Below are 26,603 nucleotides of genomic sequence, written 5' to 3'. Positions count from 1 at the left end.
AGGCCCTTTCCTGCATTTGCATTTCAGAGAGGGGGTGACAACGGGACGGGTCCGGGTCCAGCAACGAGTCAATTATTGGATCCAAACCCGAAAAAATAATCAGACCCAAACCAGAACTCAAAAATATAGTGCAAGACATAGACCCGACCCGCCGGGTCCAATTTTTGAACCCATATTTAGACTTGGGTCTACTCCACGGGTCCTGAATTGGGTCCATTGCCACCCCTTAATTGAAACCTTAAGGTGCAGAGAGTGTGTCAAGTTCAAGTTAGGAAGAAACAGAGAGGAAGAAATGGAGAGAGAACATGACGTTCCACCCCCCATTTCTACCGTTTAACATATCAGAGAGCGGGGCAATGAGAGATACCAGAGAGAGAAATTTAAGTGCAAATGAGAGAGAGAGAGAGAGGGAGAGAGATTTTGTTTACAAGAACAGACATTGGAAATACAAACTTTTACTGAAGTTGATAACTGTATCATATAGAACAATATATAGTTAGAAATGGCAAAAACCTCAAAACTGCCAAATACAGTAAAAACTGAAACACGAATCAGAGCACAATCGTTCCGGCAACATCACGTGCCGAGTACACTCCATATACCATGAATATGCAATGCATGCATGAATGATTTACATGCAGGCACATGCATCATCATCAAACCTTAATGCTAGTTTCTTCTGTACAACGTATCAGATTTAATTATGCTCTGCTGCCGAATAAAGAAAGGCCTTCTAATTTTTCCATCCGAAACCAATGTCGCCTGGTTCCCCATTGAGTATTCCATTCTCGGTAAAGTCGTGTGGAATGTCCGGCACCATCTCCTGCATGTGCTGCATACTCGACCTTAAATTGAAGGCATTGTTACCACTTGCCTGAGAAGAACTGTTTGCTATGCCTTTGAAACTGTTGCTTCGATTCGGCATCATACCGATGATATTATTAGACATGTTGGGTCCATTGTTACCCATGGCCATGCCATTACCCATCATACCAGAGCTTGCCCTGCCTCCAACACCGTTGTTCATCCCGTTGAACATGTCTTCCCCGCCATTTCCATTTACGGTCTGGTTATTGTTCTGAGATTGTTGCGGTGCTCCACCATTGTTATTGTTCATCATGTCTTGCAGGAGTTGATGAATCATTTGTTGCTGGAAATGGTGATTTCCTTGGGAGTTGTGAGAATGGGTTTGTTGGAGCAAATTAGGGCTTTGCAGAGGGCTTGACAACCCAATCAGACTAGGGTTTTGAAGCGATCCTTGCATGGATGAAACCTGCTGGCATTGGAAAGGGGAGGTTTGTGCAGGGTTGTTACATGCGGGTGGAGTGGGGCTAGGGTTAGGGTTTCCGAAAGAGCATGGAACTGAAATACCATCTTGTTGAAGGGGACTCTGGTTCGAGCTCATGGAGTTTTGTCGAAGCATGTTCTGGTAGTTACTAAGCGCTACAGCAGCGGTCTGATTCGAACTGTTGATGGAGGGGGCACCAGCACCAATATGGTTATTTGCATGGTTGGCCAAGCCAGAATGCATAGCCATGAGTTTGACAGAGTTTTGATCAGAGGCTAGGTTTTGAGAGTTCACCATTTGCTCCATTTCCACTTTTGGAATCTGGAGTTTTGGGGTAGCCACTGGTCGAGGGAAGTTCTTTAAACTTGCTGCAAGGAAGAGTCCCATCACAAAGTTTTAGAACTGAAGAAACATCAAGGATAGGTAAGTCACATTTCTCTTTAAAGGTAAGCTAGATCTAGCATTTTCTAAGCTAGATCTAGCATTTTCATAATCAGTGAAATATGCAGAGTTTAAATCTTCAGAAAAAGGAGAGTGGATTGACGGGATCAAGCATTTTGTTAAAATTAAACTACTGTTAGTTGCCTTCAGGTCATTGGATGAGCTAAAACCCATCTGTTCTTTTTCTCTCACAACTAAAACCCCGACTTTCTATGATGATTAACAGCCAACACCTAGTTTATATGATACCATTCAATACGTTAATGGTTCATTCTCAGCAGAGAGGCTATAGCAGTCGTTCATCGAAGTAACATCACATGAGCTAGGATTCAAAGATAGAGCAAATGACATCCAATATCAAACATCTCAAACAGATGCTTTACATAGACACATCATATAGTATAGGCATTAACTGCATACTAGAACATTAAATAACATAAAATTACCAATAGGCCCCATTTTGTTTTCTGTGCTGAAGTCGATCAAGTCCTTCATGCTATTTACAACTTCAGATATCTGCAAATAATCAAAAAGCAAAATCATAAAAAAGATCAAAAGTGACGATGAACTATTGAAAGTTCATTGACCACTGAAGGGATATCGACTTTGGTCATACCTGCAAGCATCGAATATATCTTTTGGAAAATCCCAAGTCATTCAATGACTGTAACTCCAACACCCTTGCTAGCTGACGACCAGATTGAACAAACCTAAGCCACAGCAAAAATCAATATAGCTCATACAGCTTTATGAAAGTGAAGCTAGAAAGAAAGATTTGACATTAATACCAAACTAAAGATTTGGTGGAACAAATAGCCAAAAAACCAATGGTCGGACTTCAATCTACATATTTCCTACAGTATAATAAACGAATTATCGTCATAAACAAATTACATACACCAACCAAAAACATAACAAAACTGGCTGATTGAGGACTATCCAAACATTTAATCTGAATCAACGATATCTGAAGCAATTTTTTGATGACCCAAAACATGTAATTAATATCTTAAATAGTTTCACATGTTAATATTCTAAAAATGTTCTTTATTAAGAACTCGTTTTAGGGAAATGTTAATCACAAAGAAATTAAATCAAAAGAAGAAGAATTCTTTACAGGATAGCATTAATCACAAAGAATCATTTATAATGAATTTCATAAGATTATGAAACGAAAGCCAAAAGACCAAGAAGCAGGAATAATAAACTAGGTAACTAGATGAAAGGGAATGGATGACTCATAAAAAAGACATTCCCTTGGCAAAGCGAGTCAGCTTCCCCCAAGGCTTCTCTAAAGATATGGTGGTAGAAACTCGCAGCAATGTCGAAAATTGCATGAACAAAATTACTCCAAAGTGATCCAGAATGAAACCACAGAACTTCCTATTAAAGTGTCGGCGAATGAAAAGGTGCTCCTTGAGCTCTTCAGCTTTACCAACATCCATCAATTACCCGAAAAGTAAGATCCTAGGAGGAGCTCGCTACTCTAAAATAAGGCTGTTTGGGCTCCTCCTGCTATCCTACAGAAACGTATCCAATAAAAAACCTACTCAACAATGCCCCAAGCTTTCCCAAGACTAAACGACACCATCCTGGCCATAAACCAAAACAAATAACCCCACAGCTACTAAAAAGCTGCCACAGAGCAGCAGCAACATCATTCCTGTGACTCTTTCTAATCATAGGACACTAGACATACCACCGCCCTCGCCACTCTAAATAGCCCTTGATCAAAGATCCTTGATCAGAAGCAAAACTGATGGCTTCAATAAACAAGTCCATCAAATATGTCAATTCTCAATAGATAAAAGCTCAATAATCATAGCTCCAAACTCATAATCATGGATGCTTGGGTAAAGTTCGAAGGTCACTCTACTTTAGTGTGCAAAGTAGGGACAGAGAAAAAATGAAGAACGGGATGAAAGACAGAACAGACTCTCACTAAAGTCAAGTCTTAAGATGCTTGTGCATAACTAGGAGCTCGGCCTTCAGGATTGAGCACAATTACTACAATCGAAGCTTCTTTCTAAGGGGGGAAATGATTTAAAAGGAGCTGCCATATATCCGGACATTGATTTTGGGGTGGAATAATTTAATGAGCCATGTCAATTAAATAATAATATTGCGCCAATTGTTTTCGAAAAAAAAGAGAGAGCCAGGTTTGTTGAACTGCACAAGCCTGAGGTAAAGTTTTGCATTTAAAATATAGAAAAAATAGCTTTTCGATTGCCCAGCTAATGTAAAGCCAGTGAACCTTGCTTATTTAATCATTGCCCAATTTAAGATTTTTTTTTTTTTTGGGAGAAAATTTGACTTTTGTATTGCTATAGGGAGAAAGATTACAGTTAGGGATTGATCCAAGAGTACCCTCTAGATGGGAATCTTGGTAAAAAAATATGCCAAAGAGACCCTGTAACAAAAATGGGCTTATAAACAATGCCTCCTTACAAAGTTTACAAGTAGCAAAAAAAGGAAGAAAAGGCTTAAAAGAGTGCCCGTTTACAGTAAAGTAACAAAAAGACCACAAAACAAAAAGGGTATCTAAATACAAGAGGTTCAGGTACTGGTTAGGTTCCACTGGTCCTGCGCAAAAAAGAACGTGGACCTGGCTTGAGTGACCTCACTGTGGTGTCTAGCTCCCTCTTTCGCCAAACTGTCTACAGTATTGTTGGACATCCTCCACGTATGCTGCCCTAAAATGTCCAGAGCCCTGCAGATGTGATGAATCTCGTCAAAAACTGGAGTAAGGTGCCAAGGCAGATCGCTTGTTCTGCTAGCCCAAGAGATGACATTTTTTGAGTCTCCTTCAACTATAAGATGTGAGCCCCAAGAGGGATTGAGATTTCTCAATGCTATAAGGACGGCTAGGGCCTCTGCTTGATGAGAGTCCTTATGACCAAGGTATTCGGAAATTGCTAGGAGAATATTTCCTTCATGGTCTCGAAAAACCCCTCCTGCCCCTGCTGGGCCTGGGTTCCCTAGGGAACACCCATCAAAGTTTAACTTGATACTACCGTGTGGTGGTGGTAACCAGTTGTTAGGCCTTTTAAAACCCTGAGGTTGATGGTGGAGGATATTTCCCCATTGAGAGAGGAAGAGGGTCGTGCCGGTGTTTGGAGTTTTGATCCTTGGAATATTCTTGAATTTCTTTCTAGACAAAGTATCAAAATAATTGCTGCTATAGTTGCCTTCCACAAGATTTTTCCTCCCTTAGGCCAACTTGAGTCAAGATTGTTAGTTAGGAGAGCTTTTACCGAGGGCGGGGTAACCCACTTTATTCCAAATAATTGTAATACACTCCCCCAAAGGTCAGAAGAGAAATCACAAAGTAGGAACGAGGGGGGGTTTGTTTCCTCCGCACATTCACACATAGCACACCTATTAGGGATTGGGACCCCTCTCTTTTGTAGGTGGTCAACTGTGGGGACCTTTTGAGCAAAAGCAAGCCAATTGAGGGTCTGTACTTTTGGTGGAGCAATAGTGGACCAAACTCTGAAGGAAGAATCATGGGTAGTGGGTAAGAAAGTAACGTTTTTGTAGAAAGAAGTAACAGAGAACTTACCCAAGGGTGCTAGTGCCCAAACTATATCATCTCTTCCTTGGGATAGGAAAAAAAGGGAATAAAGGGCATTCAACAGCCGCTGGAAGTCATTGGTTTCCTCATCGTCTAGGTTCCTTCGAAGAAGGATTCCAAACTCTACGACCTCCTGAGATGCTTAATTCCTGAGCGATAGAGGAATCTTGGTCTCTGGCAAGAAAGTAAAGATTTGGAAAGGCCTCTCGCAGGGGGGAAGGTCCTAACCAAAGGTCTTGCCAAAATTTCACTCTCGAACCCTCTCTTGGATGGAACCTAATGTACCTCTTGAAAGTAGCCAGGACAGCTGAGAAGGATTTCCAAGCTCCTGAAACATTATAGGCTTGAGATCTTTCAAGTAGCCAGGTATCCTCTGGCACTTTATATTTATGCCTCAGGACCTGTGCCCAAAGAGCATTTGGCTGACTGGCTAGGCACCACCACCATTTCCCCAACAAAGCAAGGTTGTGTTTTCTAAGAACTTCGATCCCTAAGCCACCTTGATTTTTAGTATGACAGACCTTATCCCAAGCCACAAGGTGATATTTTTTCTTTTCCGTCTGCCCAGACCATAGGAAGTTCCTCATGAGTTGATTAAGTTTGTTTGCCACCTGAGCAGGCATTTGGAAAAGCGACATAGAGTAGACCAGGGAGTTTGCTAGAGCAGCTTTAATCAGGGTATTTCTTCCTGCCAGAGAATGCTATCTGCCGTTCCATCTGGCCAGGCGTCGGTCGACCTTATCAAGGATATGGGACCATTGCCTCTTCCTAGGTTTCCCCAACCCCAAAGGTAAGCCAAGGTAGGTAGTAGGGAAATCCTGGACTTTGCACTCCCAATCTGGAATGAGTGCTCTAATATCCACAGATGAGAAGGCTACACCCTGCAAACTGGATTTCTCCATATTAACCTTGAACCCAGTTGCTGATTGGAAACAGTAGAGGAATCTTTTGAGAGCTCTAACTTCTGCATCCTTTAAGACGAATGTCGATCAGCTCATTGCAGCTGATAAAATCCGAGAAATTCCTCATTTCCCAGGAGACGGAGGATGAGGAATTCCTCTCATAAGACCATCGTATGACACCAGATGGGGTGTGGAAGGGATGCTATATGGTCCAGTTCAGACCACAGCCTATCTCTGATGGTCTGAGAATTTGGCCCATAGACGGCAGAGAATTTCCATGGGACACCGTCAGAGATATTAGAGAGAAAGAGGGTGACAGAAAATTCTCCTATAAAATGGGAGTTAAGAGAGAGGTCCGAAGGATCCCAGACGACCCAAATACCTCCTGACACCCCATTCGCCGACAAGGACACCCACTGGCAAGGTCTCCTACCCCAGACCCGACGAATGAGATGGGGGTCAGGGTCTGGTAATTTGGTCTCAAGAAGGGCCAAAATGGTAGGGGAGAATTTAGAGCTGAAAGCTTTGACTACATCTTTCTTAGAGGACTGTCCAAGCCCTCTGATGTTCCATATGAGCAGTTTCATTTATAAGAGGAGAGTACACGGGAGGAGGCTAGTCTGAGGGACCTCCTCGGACGGACGATAGTGGAGGGGGGGACCGACATTCTATGGGCTTCCCAAGGAACGCTAAGGAAGAGAAAAGATTGCAAAGTTCTCTTTGGTCTCTGAGTCTCACCTGCAACCTGCTCTGCGCATCTGTCGGGATGAATCTATGTGCAGGTCCTTCAGGACTGTCGCACTCGAAGCCCATAATTATGTACATAGTTCTCATTCGATCTTCTTCAATGTTGGTCCCGTCTTCAGAATTCTCTTATGTCACTTCGCCTTCCTGGGGAGCGGAAGGGGTTGCCAAATTTGTTCCAGGCTCAGCTGAGGAGGAAAAAGAGGGAGGATGGACGGAAGGGTAGAGATCCAAGGGTAGGGCAGCGTAGGGTTCAGAGGGTGAGGCATGGGGGACAAAACACTAGGGCTAGAGTTAGAAAAGGTAAGCTGGGGAGTCCCTGGAATCTCAGTAGTATCCACCAGTGGGAGAGGTGAAATATGGGAGAGGTTATCCGGTGGTTGATGTAAGATGTTTGTAACAAAGTAAAAGGCCAAGATTTACTGAAACGTCACCACGGCATGCAGAAATCATGCAAATCTGCAAAATTAAGCAGGTGTGTGACCACAAATCTTGTAAACACACATCCAACTGACCTTCAATGTATAAATTCCTTTTAATGGTTCTATGGTACTAAAGCTATTATTTCCATTTTATTGCTGACAGGTTAACATGGTCCAAAATTAAGACAACATGAAACTCTTGTTTCGTAACCACGTCAATCTTCTTAAGAGCCACAAATAGGGACATACGCCTAAAGCTAAATCTCATTAACCACAACATATCTAGCATATATGAATTCCAAGATGAGAATAGCTGCATCCAATTCTTCATAACAGAATTTTTCAGCAGAGTCTGCAACAAACTTTTGAACATTATTGGTATAACAAATAATATAAACCCTGCACCAATTATGAAATTCTAATAAAGCCTCTATATTTCATTATGACGAATAAAATTAATCCCCTCCATGCTGCCCATCAATATCCATCAATGTAGAAAAGAACACGCAATTGCCAAACCAACATGAATACAATAATATTTTGGTAAAGAGGACTCTCAAGATTTTCCTTTTCAAACCTTTTAAAATTACAACTTCAACATTCTATTGTTCAGGGACCATCGCATAAAACTTTAAAGTCACAGTAACATCAGCTGTTCACCAATCAATTTATGTACCAACATCGATATGCATTATTCACTTTTGCACAATGCTAGCACCAAAACCAGCAATAGAACTCACATATTACAATTTGTCTGTAAATCCTGAGTTGAGATTGTAGAACCAGAAGAACCAGTTTCAGCTACAGCTGTTTGATACTTTTGCGCAACCTGCACTAGCTGATTCACCTACATAACAAAAAATACCGAGGTAAGCATAACATTCCCTTCGACAAACCCAACATATGAGAAATAGCTGCTATGAGAAAGAAAAAGGCAAGTGGACTTAATGACTTCCGACAACTAAATCCACTTGGGACGTTTAAGGGGAAACAGTTTTCTGAAAAGGATTCATGAGCTGAAAAATAAACCATTATTGAGGAGACATGTCTGCACCAGAGTATAATGACCAGTAACCTACCTACATGATTTTGTAGTTTACTCTCAACAAGAGATCCATCCAATTTTATACTGTAATCTGTTAGAACATGTCAGCCCCTGCACATATGCATTCTATACACAAGTTTTCAAATCCCTATAACATTCGACAACCTTTCACGATGGCCCATCAGATTCTTACCAATGAGTAGTAATATTAGAATGATCAAGGCATATCAATGGCAAACTACGCATCTTTATGGCGGTAAGAGCTACATGCATAATAAATCCAATTGCTGAACAAGAGGTAGCCCTTCATTCTAGCCAAAATTCTTAAGAAAAAATAAAGGGTAAAATCTCATCTGTTTCAGACAGTTCATCCGAACGAAATCATGGAAATTAGAGCATGCTATGATTTCAAAGAGAACAAAAAAAAAAAAAACTCCATCCCAGTTTGGAGCTTGCATGGTTACAGGTTACGAAAGATGGTTACAAGTTAAGTTAGCGGACTAAGTAATGACTCTATTCAAAATTCAAATAATTTGTCTTCAAAAGCTTCTTGAAAATTGAACAAAAAACTCAAGGGTATGCACAAGAACCAAAATGCAAGCTCTGGTATGGTTCATCTGGTCAAAACAAGTGGCAAAGCTGAGTGAATTCAATGAGTCCCAAGGCCCTCAACCAAGCATTGATCACGATTGTAATCAAGGACTGTTTTGATCCATATAAATTAATCACGAGGTTTAAAATAAACTGAAAACGGTCCATACCTGCGGTGCCACCAACTTACGAGGCAGAAGTTCTTCATGACGACGTGCACAGAACTCCCAAGATAATATCTGATTTAAGCAGAAGACATTTACTCAGAAATTACAGTGTTAAAATGGACAGTAAGAAAAAAGAGATCAGACACAAATTCAACCTTCAATTCGGGGGTGAATATGATCCGAAGTTGACCCTCACGGACAACTCGAAGATTCTCATAAACACTCTCTTGTATGGCCTTCCCATAATCCAATACTATCAACCCAGAAGGAAGTCTACATTCTTGGGGCATATCAACAAACAGAAGCTCATCCTCAACTCCACTATCAAATTTAATTTTATTAAGCCTGGGAAGCACTTCAACAGTTGTCTCTGTCCAAGAGAGAGAGTGTGAAAGTAATGAAGGAATGAAGTTTTAAAACGATTAAACATTAAAATATTGGCACGAACACGAACTTGTGCAGTCACCACCAAATCTGATAAGTAATCAAAAAATAAAGCACCCATAACATAATCAATTATAGGAAACCATGCCATCAATGGAAAAATGGTCCAAAAAGTGCACATGCTTATAGAATATGGAACACAATCCAAAAACCTACTAAATCTTCGAGGTATTCACAAATGCTCTCATTCTATGTCACAAAACTCATATTGAACTTCCTTTCATTTGCCATTTACATGTGGAGACATGCATCTCAAGTTCTGAACTGGAAACAACACGAGAAAAAACTCCCAAAAAAATTCAAAGAGAAGCACAAAGCCAACTAATATTCCAGAGACTAGAACATCAACAATGGCACATGCATAGGCAAGTAACCATCTACAAGGTATAATCATTGACAAGTTACATGAACAAATTGAATGCACAATGATCATAAAGATCATACCCCTAGAACAACTAATCACAGATTGATATTTTAACATTGCATATTAGACAAGCTAAAAGTAATCTTGGATATTTATTTATTCAATGTTTTAGAAACAAAGACTGCATGGAGTCACGCCTGCACAATTTGGCTCTTATCTTTGAAGAAATTGTCATCTTTGTTTGCGGATCTCAGTCTCATGGAGGCAAGTTTGGCGCGAAAGTTACTCTCAGGGAGATGCCCTTGCCAAAGAAGGTGCTGGTAATGCCTTGTCAGTGGAAGATTAGGAGTGCAACCTTTTGGACCTGCCGGCTTTTCTAAGGAGTTTTAGTTTTTCCAGCGTTTTTTCTGGGTTCCCTGTTGGGTTACCTTCTCTAGTTGTTTTTACTTTTTGCCCCGTTTTGGGGGGCTTCGCTCTTGTACCTTTGTGATTATATTAATAAAATGTTAACAGTTTCAAAAACGAAATAAAGACTGAATGACAAAAGACTAAGAAGACAACAAGCACACATATAAAGCCATAAAATTTTACTATCTTGTCAATCTCCCATAGACTATTTCCAAAGAGAATGAAGCAGACAAGCTGAAAAAAGGCTTACCAAATCCCCTTCCCGATTTAGAACCACAAATATCACACTGCCATACATCCTGGTGAGCATAAAAAATCGAGTAAACAATTGGTGTTAGTAAATACAAACTTTAAACAAACAATAATCATCAAAAGCAAACAATCACATGAGACCACAAACTTTGAACTGCTGGAAATAGCAGAAAATGTTCCATGGAAGGAAATAGTGAACTACAACATATGGTATTTACACAAAAAAAAAAGACATGGCAAAAGAAAAAAGGAAGTCAAGATAATTGGAAGAGACTACAAGTAGCAGATTCACAAACCATTGCAGCTCGAGGGAAGACACCAAGCGCATGGTGGCCAACATTCTCATACTTCGACAAGCACCATCTCTTTTTGGCACGAGGAGCAAAATATTCAGCCACAAACTTTCTCCAGTACTTAATGTCATTATCCTGGGCAAACAAATGCTCCCATTACGACCCAGCAAATGTTACACATAACAACTTCTCATGAAAGAGATTATTTTTCTTTTTTTCTTTGGGAAAGAAAGAGAAACTTTAAATTTGAGCCCACCAAAAGCAATTAACTAGTCCAAACATAGTAACACCTCTTTCTATGGAGTTGCAAAAAGTCGACATTAGGGAAATATCTCAAAAACTATCCAAAGCATTAGACGTTCATAACTCCCCACCTGAATTGAGGCTTGCATGCATCTACCAAACCAGAATGGGACACCAAACGCTATGCAAGTCATTACAAGTTCAGTCAAGGAAAACTTAGAATAAAATATCAGTTTAACTTCAAACCATCTCTAACAATATTATTAATAGCATTCATTTCCAATTTATTCTGCCTTTTCTGTGTTCTTCTATTCCATCCAATAAATCAACTTCAAAATATTAAAAAGATACAGGGATTTCAAATATCTAAAATCTGGTGGGATTTCAAATATCTAAAATCTGGTCATTGTTAATCTTAGCCTTTTAAAGGATCAGCCAATTTTCAGCCGTTATTCAGAATTCCCCTACCTATATTCAAGGCAATAACTTTCATTTGTTAAAGTGACATTATCAAATGTTCAACTGATTCAAACAAAACCCATTCATTATTCATTGGAAACTGTGCCTTTTGTGTATTCAATGCCTTTGCACAGGCCACAAATAGGCAAAACCGTGATCCATATTCCAAAGTTCCAATTTTGGCATCCCAAACCACACCAATAAAACAAAACTCGCAATTTCAAATAATATTTCAAATAATAGCAGCAGCAGTAACCAGTAGTAGTAGTAGCAGTAATAGTATCATCATCATCATCATTGAAAAGATCATTTGCTCCTGTGGGAGCAAAATGTACATTGCTACCTCTGGAAAAACCTAGATAAAAGTATTTTTAGGACCGCAAATTTAGGGGATGTGACCTATTCAATCAACCTTTAAATAAATAAATAAATACACACCTTGGGACTGCATGAAAAAAAAAAATAACACCCTATCATTCTACACTTCTTTTATGGCAGAAAATTTTGTTTTTTGAATACTCACATTCTAAAGGGGTTCCCGAAGTTTCAGATCAAGATAATCCTCCTCAGTGGGCAAATTGCCCATGGGAGTATATGTAATTTCGCTCCCACAGGAGGAATAGTATAACCGTCACAATAACAATTAGAATATAATAAAGTCAGTCTTAACTTGGAATAGGGCAAAAAAATACAAAAAACAAGTACAGAACTCACTTCAGGGCGCTGACGCTGATGGTATACGTACTGCATAAGTCGACGAGCACACATCCCACTCTCATATTGAAACCTCTTCACCATGGGCCCAGCCTGCACACCCTGCTGCTGTAAATGTTGCCTGAGCTGTTGTTGCTGCTGGTGCTGCATATGGGTCCTCTGAAACTGAGGCAAGGACTGCAAAAGTTGTTGTTGTTGTTGCTGCTGCCTAAAAAGCTTCTGTTGCTGCAAAAGAGCCTGCAATTGTGGGTTCTGGCCCTGTAACTGAGCATTTTCTTGTCTTAACATTTGTTGAATAACTTGTTGTTGTAAAATATCCTCAGTCCTAATATCAAGCCTAGGCTTTTGTTGTAACAAAAGGGCTCTGGCCTCATGGCCCAAAGGCCCCAATGGTTGCTGTCCCCCTGAACCAACCTGGCTCTGTTGAGAAGTTGCAGGAGAAGCCCCATGTTGTTGCCTCTGCTGAATTTGCTGAGAATTTTGGTCATGATGCGTCTCGATCCTTGTAACTGATGACCCACTTTGCTGGGCTATCGAAGAACCATCCATGACTGAAGATCCCGATATGCTAATGTTATTACCAGATGAGAAGGACATAGGCGAAGCTGGTAATCTCATATAAGATTCAGTGTTTATGCTTGCACTTCTTTGTAAATGGGGGCCTCCTGAAAGGGCTGAATTTGCATCAGTGACCAGAGAGCTAGCCCCAACACTAGGCCCTGAGTTTGCAGCACTATTCAAAACCCGATTCATATCACCTCGTGCAGAGCCAAGATTTCCCCTAACTGGACCAGGAATTGAAGTGGGTGAGCTTGAAAAACCAGAGTTGTTCACTTGAGAGTTGGTGACGGAAGACCCATCACCTTGAAAAAAGATACCAGAATTGGAGGAGGCTTGAACTGAGCCTCCAGCCACCGAATGGTGGCTGGAATCCAAATAGCTATCCAGCTCCACCACGATAACCTTTGTACTGCCCTCTTGTCCCTCTAACTTTTACAGAGAAAACCCATGGCGGTAACGATAGTTGAAAGCCCAAAATTACAGTATGGCCGCATTCTTGAGCATGTTGTCTCCTAAAATAACAACATTTAATGGATGATTCATGGAGAAGTTTATTCTCTCTCTTATAGCACAGAATCAGGGTTGAATGAAAACTTCAAGTGTGACACGTCTTACGCTTGCAGGAAAACACCCCAACACGTTGAGTTTTAATTGCAGAGAATGCAGTGAAAGAAGTCAATAACCTGTTAAATTGTACACAATGAAACGAATCATATGAGGCAGTTTCCCAGCTTGCAATGATATGATACAAACCATGCAAAAAAGGGTGAAAACACATGAAAACCCTAATAGCTAAGCTCACCAGCCCTAACACAACACCTCCATCAAAGAACCAAGAGTCTCAGTTCTAAATGGTGTCTCAATTTCAAAGATATAGGGCTCCCATCCCATGCTCATATACCATAGAAACCTAAAAATACAAACTCAGAATAAAAGAACCCTGAACCTCAAGAAGAAAAGCTTGGATCTCCATTACCCTACCCTCAAAACGCATTTTTCCCTCACCAAACAATACGGGACTTTCAGCTCAACATAAAAAGCCCAAACCAAACTTTATCTCAATGCACAAACCAAACTTCACTCTTCTGGAAAAAGCCCTAATTAAAACAAATGAGTAAACCAACCGCCAAAAATAAAGAGACAGACGCAAATACTCAACAAAAACCCCAATTTACAGAGAACAAATCAAGAATGACAACCAAATTACTTTACAGAAACCCTAATTTAAAAAGAACAAACCAAGAATAACAACCAAATACTCTAAAAAAACTCTAATATACAGAGAACAAAATATAGAACAACAACCAAAAACCCTAATTTAAAGAGAACAAAGAAAAAAGAACAAGCAAAATACTCTACAGAAACCTAATTTAAATAGAACTAAGCAATAAAATTACCCACATGCACCACAAAACCCCTAATCTACAGAGAACCAAGCAAGAACTCGAATGCTCGACAAGAAACCCTAATTTACAGAGAACAAGCAAGAATATACTAACCGAACGTATTACAAAACCCCTAATTCACAGGGAACAAAGCAAGAACAGCTAAGAGCGAAACCCTAACCGCCTGAAAGCAAACCCTAATCTTCACATAGCCTCTCTGTTAACGTCCAGCAAAAGCAAACTCCCCGATCAAGACCAGCAATTCCCCCGAAAAATTAACGAAATTTCGCAAACGAAACAACGCAAAATTGACGAAACAAAAATACGTAAAGTGCTTAAAAAAAAACAAAAAGATTGACTCTTTATAACTTTTTATTATTAAATAATAACAGCTTAGAAATTATTACAATTATTAAAATATATCTATATCCTAAGAATAAAAAAGAAAAAAGAAAATGATAAAAATAATTAAAATATATATATTCTAAGAATCAAAAAGAAAATAAACTAAAGAAAAGAAAACTTACTTTTATTGCTGATAATTTTGGACCGTCGCATCAGGTTTTCGCAGCCGGTATTTATACGCCTCTTCGCGCTATAGAGCGCGGTGACCGGCTGTGGCCGGTTATCAACGCTTGTCAACCGGTGTAGCCAGTGGGAATAGGAAGGACACCCGTCGCGGATATGTGGTGCCACGTGCCTGCGGCAGATCTCCCTGAGGTCTCCAATATCAACGGCTGTTATAGGGGCACTTGGAGATCTTCTATTGGTGAGCTGGAGATCCCGTGCTACGCGGCTAGGCTCCAATAGCATTGACGGATGCGATCTGGAGGTGCTGAGACAGTGAGATCTGGACCGTAGATGACCGCGGAGTTTCAAATTTGGGCTTATCCTATGCTCCTGCAGGAGTATATTGTATAATTACTCCCTCGTGAGATATAGCCGGATTGGTTGGTCCTGACATAACAAATAGGGATGGTAATAGTTGGGTCGAGTTAGGCCAGACCATACCCAACACAAAAAATTTAAAATATGTATATATTTAATTATATTGAAATAAATTTCATATATTAAAACCCAAAAAATATTACCAAATCCAAACTCAAACCTGTTCGATTCCAAGATTTGGACTTGAACGTGATGCACTAAGTCCAATTTTTTCAACCCATACCTAGATCAGTCTATCCTTCAGGTCTCGGATCAGATCCACATCCATTGCCACCCAAATATATGTAGTGGGAACCAAATCGGTCTCACTAATTCCTAATACAAATAGAGCGATTCTAATGTGAATGGATATTTCCCCAAAACCTTAGTTGAAACTATTACATATGTAAGATTTGAGATCTTAAATATGCTAGTAGATTGGGTTTTGATTGAGAGAATGACCGGGAAGAATGCTCCTGCGGGAGCATAAAATCCTTTGAAGTTTGTCAGATCGAATCTAAGCCGCTCATTGAGTGATTGCGAAGGGGTACGGTCTACACTATGGAGACTCTGATGTTCCTAGGGAATATGACCAAAAAGGACATGTTCCAAGCATAAGCTCCATAGGAATATGGAGGTCAAGAATGGTAAATTTGTGACACGTTGCCCTTATTTTATGATTGGGTTAGGAAAACGGTGATCTATATTTGGGTATGCTTCAAGAATTAGAGTTGACATGTGTTTGGCACCCACCATTTTTTTTTGTCATTTGTTGGTTTGAAGTCCCTGGCCTCTCTCTCTCTCTCATTGTTGGTTTTGAAGTCACTCTCCTCCACTTTAGCTTAAATTTAGGGGTCGGATCGGTGGTGTTCGATTGGACCTTGATCCGATTGGGTCCAACCCAAAAATAATATATATACATATATATATATATATTAATTAAATATTGAGTAATGATTTGTAAGTTTCTTACTCATTATATTATAAGGTTTTTTTGGGTAAATAAAGACAAATAAGTTCAGCATCACCAAAACAAGTAGTAAGTCAGTTGGGATTTAGGGCCTTTATCTTTTGGTGAGAATGAAGTCAGAGACCTCATCATTGGGCTTGGTAATACTACTGCCAAAAAAAGAAAGCATCATCTTATTTTTGGGTGAAAAGGGGTAAGTCATGAGGGATTTGTGCCCCTATCTTTTGGTGAGAATGGAGTCAGGGACTTCCTCATGGGGCTTAGCAATAAGGAAGAGAGTGCTACGTGCTAAGGGAAGAGAGAGAGAGAGTAGACATATATTTTAGGGAAAGAGAGAGAGTACGCATATATTTTAGGAAAAATTACACATTCCTAACTCTAAAAGAATGCGTTTTTAGGAGATTGTTTTCTCTCTCTTTCCTTAAAATTCGTACTATTTCTCTCTCCCATTAGCACGTAGTACTCTCTCTCTCTCTCTCTCCTTAAGGCCCGTTTAGGTACCTAGAGAAGCTTGTCTTGGGGAGAGGCTTATCTTGGAATTGGTTTATCCTATAATTGGTTTGCCCCCCTGGAATAGGGGTGTCTGCCCTTATCTCTCTCTCTTCCCTTAGGGCCCGTTTGGGTACCTAGAGAAGCATGTCTTGGGGAGAGGTTTATCCTGGAATTGGTTTATTCCTGAAAAAAGGGTGTCTGCTGTTTGGATAGCACTTGACAAGAAACATGGAATATGCATGTCCACTGTTTAAATTGTTTAGAAGATGTGATTTCATGGAATTCACTTGTAGTTTTTGTATTATTACCTTATATTTAATTTTATATTAATTAAATTTTGAATAACGATCTTATAGGACCTTGCCACACCTAGTAGCATGAGACCCCAAAAGATCAATATTGGATTTCGATCCAAATCTCAAAGTGAGATTTGAATCCCTCCAGGTTATGGGTTGTTTTTTTATTTTATTCTTTTGTGAATTTTCTGGTTATGGCTTTGATGAGTGGGGATCTAACGTGATTTTTTTTTTAATAATTTTTTTTTAGTGGGGAGTCTTAACGTTGTCTTTCTCTAAGTAATATGCACAAATCATGGTTGTACATGACACCCCGTGAAGGAATTGATACTTGTGTGTATGTTTAAGTTGTGAACGTTAGATCCCAAATAAAAATATTACTTATTTTCAAGTTATTTGCTATTTGAAATTCTCTCTCTCTCTCTTAGAACGTTATTGTATATGTAATCTGGATTCACATGTTGTTTATGGATTGAATCTTAACAATTTTGGAGTCTATCACTTTTTAAATTGATGTATTATGCTAAGTTACAAAATTTTAATTTCAATGATGTATTTGAGCATCTAGAGTTTGAATTTTCAGTTTTAGTTATGAAACTGCATCTTTTCAGTTATGTATTTGAGCATGTAGAGTCATCATTGAGCAACATAAAAAGCGATGATGAATACGCTACAATTATTCGTCCAAAGTAAGCCACTGATTAATATAAAAAAAAATGACACCATGAAAACATAATCCAAGCAACTTCCTTGCAAATATATGCTATGGAGAAACCAATTAGTAGCTCCCTCAGTAAAAGGAACATCCACTCCACATAGGCTACTGCTCTTTTTTCTTTGAATGTGTTAATTGTTGTGTTAATATATCGAGTAAACAAAATACAAGTGTTAGACCGCCAACAAATAGGTTACTCTATACGAAAACCCGTAAAAGGGCTAAAAAAATGCTTTACATCCAAAATATAAACAAAAAGTTAAGATACAAAAAAATAGGGGACTATGTGCTCAAAAAAAGTGTGTGTGTATATATATATATATGTATATATATATACATACATTCTAAAAATTCAAATCACTTAAAAATATAGGCATACATGCAACTCATCAAGGCGTACTTAATAAAAAATAAAAAATAAAATAATTCATAAAATATAAATTGACTAAAATAAATTGACAGTGAAATTAACTGTACATTCTACTCATAATATTCTCGGGTTTTTAAACTATTAGAGGGATGAATATGATCCTTCAGATATATGGCTGCAATATCAGCCGAAAGACAAAGTTTATGTTTATTTTCCACTATAATTAATGGAATTATTGTTGTGGGTATATAAGGTATTTTTTTCACCTTTGAATTGAGGATTTTGAACCCTTAATGGTTGAGGAGATATTTGAATCCCTTTTCTTTGGGCTTGTGATAAAGCTTTAGAATATTTTGAGGGTGATGGTGATGACAAGTGCTTATTTGGACTTGGGATGATTTGTTTTCCTTTCTTCACCCTGCAAAAAGTCTCGAGTCAATAAGTCAAGGAGAGAATTGGAATTGCCATTAATATGTTCAATTGTAAAATCGAATATTGAAAGAATTGTCTGCTATTTAGCAAATATTTGCTTTGAGACTAAATTTTTTACATCTTTAACAGATTTACAATCTGTCCTAACCAAGAATTTTTTATTGAGCATGTCACTTTGAAACTTACTGACACAGTGAACAATGGTCAAAACTTCTTTTTTAACTGTGGAATATTTCTGCTGAGCATGATTCCAAACTTTAGAAGTAAAACGAACAATTGTTTTTTATCATGAACTTTTTGTTTTAAAATTCCCCCTAAACCGATTTCAGAAGCATCAGTTTCGACGATTTTGAAGGCTTTAGGATTTGAAAGTGCCAAGCAAGGTAATTCTTTTGTTTTTAGTTTAATTTTTTGAACAACTTTTGTATGTTCATCTAAGGCAAGGTCTTTATAAAAATCAGAGATGTAATTTAAAAATCCCAGAAACCTTTGCAATTCTTTTTTATCTTTTAAAATATTAGGAAATTTATCAACAAATTGAATTGCTTGATCAATAGGAACAATTGTACCATACTGAATATTATGGCCAAAAATCTTATGCTAGTTTGAAATAAGGCCATTTTCTTGGCAGATAAGACTAAACCAGCATTTTTAACTGCCTTAAGAGAAATATTTAGGTGTTTCCAGTGTTGGTCAATAGAACTCGAGAAGATCAACACATCATCAATATAAACAATCATGAATTTATATAAGGGTTAAATATGTCATTCATTATATTTTGAAACTTTGAAGGAGCATTTTTTAAACCAAAAGACGTCACATTCCATTCATAATATCCCAAAGGAACATTGAAAGCAGTTTTATATTTATCTTTTTCGGAAATTTGAATTTGCGAGAACCATATTTTAAATCAAATTTTGAAAATATACAAGCTTCAATTAACATGTCAAGAAGATCTTTTTTATTTGAGATAGGATATCTAATCCATCGTAAGACTTTATTAGGCTTGTAATTAATAACAATTCTTAGAGCACCTCTTTCAAGTTTAGAGGCCTTTTCAACATAACTCCAACAAGAATAACTTTTCCTAATAAGCTTTTGGAAAATTCTTTCCAACGCCTATAAGCAAAAATAAAGAGTGATTTCGTCTACCCTCATTATCGTCCAAATTTCTTCGCGTGGTCACGATTGTTCGGTAGTGCTTTATTTTTCATTCTTTTTTTTTTACAAATTAGAATGACCTGAAATTTAGAGGATATGTACATCTTATTGATGCGCATCTAATAAAAATATAAAAAAATTATCCGTGAAAAAAAATTAACTAAAATACCTCCAAAACTTTTTGAGGGTATTTTGGTCATTTTTCATGTAAAATATTTTTTTTATATTTTTCAAAGGTTCCCCTATTTCTGATGAATACACATTCCAAAATTCAGGTCATTCTGATTTGTAGAAAGAAAAATGAAAAATAAAACACTACTCGAAAATTGTGACCGCGTGATGAACTTTAGACGGTGATGGGAGTAGGCGAAATTACTGTTCATTTTCACCTATAGGCGTTACGTAGTGTTTTCCTAAGCTTTTTATTGAGCAAATCCTGAATTTCAGTTTTACAAATTTCAAGAAACCTAATGTTCATTTGAATAGGTTTAGCCTTGGTGGGAATATTACGTTCATTAAAATCAGGTTCATACGGGAGTTCTACAATATGTTGTTTTCTATTGCAGAAAGCATTTGGGATTTCAGCACAGAATTTTTTTTCAAGATCGGTTTTAAAAATATTAATATCATGTTGGAGTTTTGGTAAAATCAAATTTTCTTCAACCGTTTTATATTTAATTTCTTCTTTTAAAGAAAATGGGAAATTTTCTTTAGTAATAATTTTATCTTTAATATTATTTATTTCATACACTCTTGGTTTATCAATAAAACCAAATTTAACATTGTTCACTTCAATTTAAGCCTCAATCCCAGTATTATCAATCTTTATGGGATAGCATATTTAAGAAAGGAGTACCCAAAATAACGGGTTGGCTTAATCCTTTAACCACAATAAAAAGAAAGTTAAAGCAGACACCATTATTGCAAACAGCAGCATCATAAAGTTTGTAATTTATAAGCATCTTGCTACCATCAACAATGTTTAACACTTGGGTGGTTTTTGAAAAATATTTTGTTAGAACAAGACCTTCATTATTACAATTCAATTTTGCTCCATAATCAATAAAGAGCAATAGTTTGCAAACTAAATTCATTTTGAACTACAATTTTAATTATAATAAACCAACGTTGGGTGATGACTTTATCAACAAGAATTACATATTTAAAACCTTTTATTTGTGACTTTTCTAACATATTACACTCATTTGAATTTTGAGGATCTTCTTCTAAAATTTGAGGAAGAGTATCTTCCACCTCAGGTGGCACTTGGGTTTGGTGGTATTCGCTCATTAGATTATCAAATTCATCCTCAGTACCTAAGGTTTCATTTCTTTCAAAAGGATGTGTAGCGGCGAATTCTAAAACCTGGACTCTTGTTTTAAGAGCCACTAATTCATTATGAACTTCATTTAGTTCATGCTTAAGTTCAAGAATAGATGGTTCTCTAGTAATTTGATTCTTATCATGTACTCTTTTTAGTATTTCAAAGAAACTATAGTCTTCTCTAGTTGGTACTAAAGAAGGTTTAGGAGTACTGGGCCTAGAATGAGTTTTAGCCATATTAATATATTGAATTAAAGCTTTTTTTTTAGTTTCGGAGTAAGTGATTTTATCAATTAAATCTATAATCATATTCTCGTTTTTTGTAAGAACATTTAGCCTCAGACCATTCATGTCAATAATGGCTTTACAGTAATTGCAATGACAAGAATTCTCATTTCTTCTTCCGAACAGAACTTGAAATAATTAACTATTCATCTTCAATCTTTCCAACTAACATTTCTTTATTAGTTGTATAAGACCTATCCGAGGAGTCTTCATGGATTAACAGAATCTCATAAATTTGTTTCTTAATTTCACTGTTTATCTCAAGAGCATTTATTTTCTTAAATCTATTTATTTTTAAGCCGAATTGACTTTTCCTGCAAATAAATTGGGAAGGCTGCTAATAAACTTTTTTTTCCAGTGATCAGCCTTGGAGTCTTCCCGTGATAGTAGCCTAGCAAAGAACATATCTTTGTACCACTTAAAATGTGACAGAGTTGGATATCTGAGATTAGGTAATAAATCTTCCGTCTTGGTTGCTAAAAGAGCAGTACTGCCAACAAAATGAAAGGTAATAGTATAAATAAGTGTATTAACTACATCTCTTTCACCAACTACAAATTCATGAATCTATCCCGGAGCTATTTTAGTTTGACAAGCCATTGTTTAGTGGCATTTAATATTTGATTTCTGGCACTTTCGTCTAAGTGGAAATCCCACCAGCCAGTAAAGCCCCAGATTATTGCTTTAGCTATCTTATGGTCCTTATTGCCACTAGTCTTACATGCCGTAGCATACATGATCATATACTTCATGAGATCAAGAATTTGATACTTGGACATTCCATCAATGTTCCAATTAACAATAGATTTGCCAGAGTAAAATACAAAACTTGCAATAAGATCTTCTTCAATTTGAAGATCTACAGGAGTAGGCCTAGGGTAATATATCCTAGTCTGGGTTACAGCCTAACCTTTCTCTAGTAATCAATTATATTTACATCTAAGCTTTCAACTTTAAAAGCATCATCAATGTCTTTTATTTATTGATCATAATAGTGTTGGTCTTCTTGTAAGACGTGAACCTGTCCAACAATGGGTGTTTCTCCCTTATCTCTTTCAGAAGTATTTAGAGTTGAAAGTCTTTTAATTGATTATTCTATAAGTTCATTCGTGTCTTCCTTTTTCTTAATACCTTAAAGACTAAACTTTCCTATCTCAATAACAGATAGAGGCTTAAATAATAAAGCTTCTTTAGGTTTTTCTTCGTTTCTTTCAGATTTTTCATTGATTTTCATAGTGTTTAATGTATTTTCAATTCAGGTGCTTTGACGACCCAGAGTTTGTAAAAATAGATTTGTATAATTACAATTATGTGGGGGATACCATCTATTTTCGTCATTTGATAGTCATTTTCTTTTAATCCTTGTTTAAAAGGTGAAGCTTTAGTTTCTAATTTTTCTCCTCTAAGTTGGAGACTAGTTTTAGGAGGATGGATGGATTCAATAGTCTTACCATCTCTCGTGTGGAAGGTTCTAAAAGTTTTTTCAGCCATATAAACGGTAGATTTTGGCTTAGGAAAATTTGGAACAAATATTCCTTTCTTTTTAAGGATATACCTTAACCATTTAAAAAATTTAATATTTGCTTTATGTTCAAGCATGAATTCAATAATTTTTTTATGAAAATCATCTTTAAGAGGTATTTTAAATCCTTTAAAAAACCATTCTCTGATTTGGTTGTTTTCTTCATAATAGAAGTCTTTTTTAATCCACTCTTTATCTATTTAGAATTTATTAGTTGTTTGAAGAACATTGAGACTAAACTCAAAGTCTGAAAGAGTAGGTTCATCCTGTTCTACCTTTTGTTTGGATAGAGAGTCAGGAGTTTGAACTCTATACATGGGTTGTTGAACCTGTTCTGAAGATTTTCTTAGACCTTCAAGTATGATGGTCTCATTATGAAGCTTTTCATAATTTGTTGCATGAACAAAAGATGTAGAAGCCCTTCCTGGTAATTTAGGAGGGAAATTAGTAACAGTGAGTTTAGCCCTTCTGGTAGAAGGAAACTGAATTTCAATCTCACCATTGGGATGTTCAATTATTTGCTCAGGTTCTTTATTTTGAAGAATCTTTGGTTGTTTCAATTTGTAGAGACCATCATTCGGGCAATTTTATTGATCAAGATACCGTTATGGGTATTACCAGATTTGATTTTTCAAGATTTGTTTGAAAAAATACAGTCCGACCCTTAGTGTCCATCTGCTTAGCATTTGGACAGAGAGTGTTCATGACTTTATAGTATATTCTATAAACAAAAACCAAATTTTAGGAACCAGGGTGCATATCAAACCCTTGTGTTTTAAGATTTAAAGTTAAAACCTTTAACAAATTCGAATCAGCAAGAGATACAAAAAAATTTGGAAAACAATTAAAATAAATTGGGCCATTAAAAAGGCTAGATTCAACTATTTCTAAAAGGGAATCTGTGAATCTTCTATGTCTGTTATCTCTTAAACAAAGCAGAACTGAGTTATTTGAACCAGTCCTTGTAAGAGGTTTTACTGCTACTTGGACTAATCCAATATGCAGCTATTTAAAATATTTTTTTCTTATGTTTTGCTATCATCCTTGTAGATAGAAGTTGGAAACTATCTTGAGTCTCCATTACAGATATTGTTTTTTCAATTGTTTTGATTGAAAAATTACTTTTAAAATAAAAAATTCCTTTTTTGTAAACATCATAAACTGAGACTTTAGGAATGTTCTTTTTTGTATTTGGTTTTCAATATTATCTGTTATGACATCTTCTCTATTATTAACACGTAATAAACTACTACTACAACTAGTAGCAGTCGATATATTAGATAGGGTCCTGATAAAATTTTGCCATAATAATAATTTTATAACCTAGATCCGAGTCAAGAGGAAACAGTCCCTATGCATTCACACGTCTTCTCTCGGCTTAACAGCAATTATCGGGTCACTCCGACTTTGATCAGATTGTAGAAACAATTCTTATAAACAAATTTTACAGTTAATCACTGTATAAACTTGGCTCTGACACCAAATCACCAAATCAACCCAAATCACAAATTACCAAATCAACCCAAATCACAATACAACAAAATAAGAGCTACAAAATACACTAAGGAATAGAAGGTGCATATTATAAAAATAAAAACTTACATTGACTAGCACGACTGTTGAGGAAGAAAAAGGAAGCTGAATGGCGTGATACACTACCAGATATACAAAGAAATATTATAAAAGAGGAGGAAGAAACTCAGAGAAAAGGTAAGAGCACTCAAGAAACTATTACAACACTCACACATAAGAAGCTAAAACTTGAGGTGCCTCCAATATGAGAGGTCACCTCCTTATATAGACCAGTATAGTTGGTAGACTTAACACCCTTTTAAGTTCGCACAGTGATGTCGGTGGACTTGAAAAATTTTGAAGTCCGCACAGTGATGTCGGTGAACTTAGAATCGTTTGGAGTCTGCAAATTATTTTCCAAACATCCAAAAGTGCTACAGTGTTCGCATCTGCTACAGTAATTTGCTACAACAACCGCTGCTACAGTGACTGCTACAGTGTTCTTCTTTTGAAAGTTTTCTTTTCTTTATCCTTTTCTGATGTTTTTGTCAGGACACGTGTCCTGGATGAAGTGGAGTGGCGCTGTCCCGTATTTTAACAGTATTTTTAACTGTGCTTTTTTTTCAATAGTATTTTAGATACGAGGCAAAGGGTTCAGAATATTCTGGATCAAATCCTTCTTCATTCTGATTTCCTTCATACTAATATTCATCATCAGGCTGGTTGGTAGACATTTTGTCTTCCTCGTCTTTTAAAGCCATAAGGAGCCTTCTTTTAAGCTCGGTTTTTGAAATCTTTTTAGTATTTATTTGATTTAAAAATCCATTAATTCATCGCTTTCGCTTATAATAGCTATATGACTGGGGCTAGCTTTTTCAGAATAATTTTTCCTGGCTCAAGATGTATGCAAGTGAAATTATCTCACCATTTAACATAAATTTGTCTTTCTAGACTTGGGATATAATCCCACTTGTCAACATCATCTTCAGTTATAATATACTCCGATCTCATTATCCAGGGGATTTCATATAAAATCTAGAAATAGATGTCCAGGTTTCTTTCACCTGAGTCCTTGTTAAAATCAACAAACATTTGTTTAGATTATTTAATTAATCCAGAAAGAAGACTGGAAATAGGTCCTCATCTATAGAACCAGTTTTTAAACCAATTGGGTAAGTCTCTCAGGCATTTTATTCTGAATTGTAAAAACCAATTATGTGAATTAGTAGGATTTTGGTAAGAAAAGATTAAATCTCATGCTTTAATATAATCATAATAATTATATGATTTTATAATTGTATGTTGTTCTTTAAAATATTTTGGCTTTAATGGATCAAAACCCCATTCTCTATATGAAATAATATCGAGAATTTGAAACTTTGAATATGCAAAGTGGTGATCCTTATTTCTATAGTTATGAACTATATTAACATATCATGTTTCTATTAAAATAGATTTAAACCATTAGAGGGATTCTACTCATAATCTTTTGGTCAATTTATTTTTAAACCATAATTATGAACTCTTAATTTCACAGTCTATTTCGGGGTCAATTTATATTTTTCAAATTATTTTTTTTAATGTTTTTATTAGATTCTACTATTTTTTAATAATAGACGCTCAAAATTTCAAGTGATTTTGATTTATATAAAAAAAATGAAAATTTAAATATGAAATGAGGTCATGACCATTGGATTAAGCCCAGATTCAAGCTAAGCTATCGGCTAACATTATAGATATCAGCCTATGGGCTGACAGGATCGTTTCCACGCACACACACACACACATACACACACACACACACACACACACACACACACATACACACACACACACACACACACATATATATATATATATATATACATATATATATATATATATATATATATATATATATATATATATATATATATATATATATATATAGGGTAAACTTTACAACAGCTGGCCAGCTATAATGAATAGTATATAAGTGGAATGGGAGCCGTCAGATCTTCATCAGACGGTTCTAAATGCACATCACTATTTTAATTTTAAATTTTTTTATATAAATCTGATTAATATGAATTTTTGGTTGTATATACCTAACACTATTGTGCACCATATAAAAATATAAAAAAACTATTTTCACTAATTTAAAATGATCAAAATACCCCTATCATTTTTAAGGGGTATTTAGATCCTTCTGTATTTTGAGAAATATTTCTTATATATATTTTATTTGTGTACCCTATTTGTTAGTACACATGTCCAAAATTTCATTATAATCTGATTCATAGAAAAATAATTAAAATTAAA

The 26,603-nt window shown here is 36.6% G+C and overlaps 1 protein-coding gene across 5 annotated transcripts; it reads right to left on the bottom strand.

Moving 5' to 3' along the window:
* Positions 1–439: 439 nt before the first annotated feature.
* On the bottom strand, positions 440–14,519 carry LOC18447741 (putative transcriptional regulator SLK3). 5 transcript variants are annotated; one of them, XR_016041599.1, is made up of 11 exons: positions 14,412–14,519; positions 13,528–13,595; positions 12,352–13,424; positions 10,939–11,070; positions 10,641–10,689; positions 9,330–9,544; positions 8,451–9,246; positions 8,112–8,218; positions 2,346–2,439; positions 2,176–2,245; positions 440–1,656 (listed from the first exon to the last, which is right to left on the bottom strand). XR_016041599.1 is itself a non-coding variant. In XM_088848323.1 (11 exons), the coding sequence occupies exons 3-11, from the start codon at positions 13,102–13,104 to the stop codon at positions 734–736; spliced, it is 2,412 nt and encodes an 803-aa protein (XP_088704449.1). In that variant the 5' UTR covers positions 13,105–13,424; positions 13,528–13,595; positions 13,715–14,519; the 3' UTR covers positions 440–733. The 5 variants fall into 5 exon arrangements, 4 of the variants coding, with proteins under 4 accessions (XP_088704449.1, XP_088704448.1, XP_020531428.1 ...); XM_088848323.1 differs by having other exon boundaries at positions 9,178–9,246; positions 13,715–14,519; XM_088848322.1 differs by having other exon boundaries at positions 9,178–9,246.
* Between the last annotated feature and the right edge of the window lie 12,084 nt (positions 14,520–26,603).

Source organism: Amborella trichopoda, chromosome 9 (assembly GCF_054954075.1).
Source record: "Amborella trichopoda isolate Santa Cruz 75 chromosome 9, AtrichopodaSantaCruz75HAP2 v2.0, whole genome shotgun sequence".
Classification (NCBI taxonomy): Eukaryota; Viridiplantae; Streptophyta; class Magnoliopsida; order Amborellales; family Amborellaceae; genus Amborella; species Amborella trichopoda.
This window is presented reverse-complemented; position numbering and strand designations above follow the sequence as displayed.

Bases quoted from the DNA above. Each gene is read 5' to 3' on its own strand.
- LOC18447741 (XM_020675769.2), bottom strand. From the start codon at position 13,104: ATGAATCGGGTTTTGAATAGTGCTGCAAACTCAGGGCCTAGTGTTGGG. The intron at 2,440-8,111 runs GTGAGTTCTATT...GCTGTGGCTTAG, and splicing joins TTACAGACAAATTGTAATAT to GTTTGTTCAATCTGGTCGTC. The intron at 2,246-2,345 runs GTATGACCAAAG...GATTATTTGCAG, and splicing joins GATATATTCGATGCTTGCAG to ATATCTGAAGTTGTAAATAG.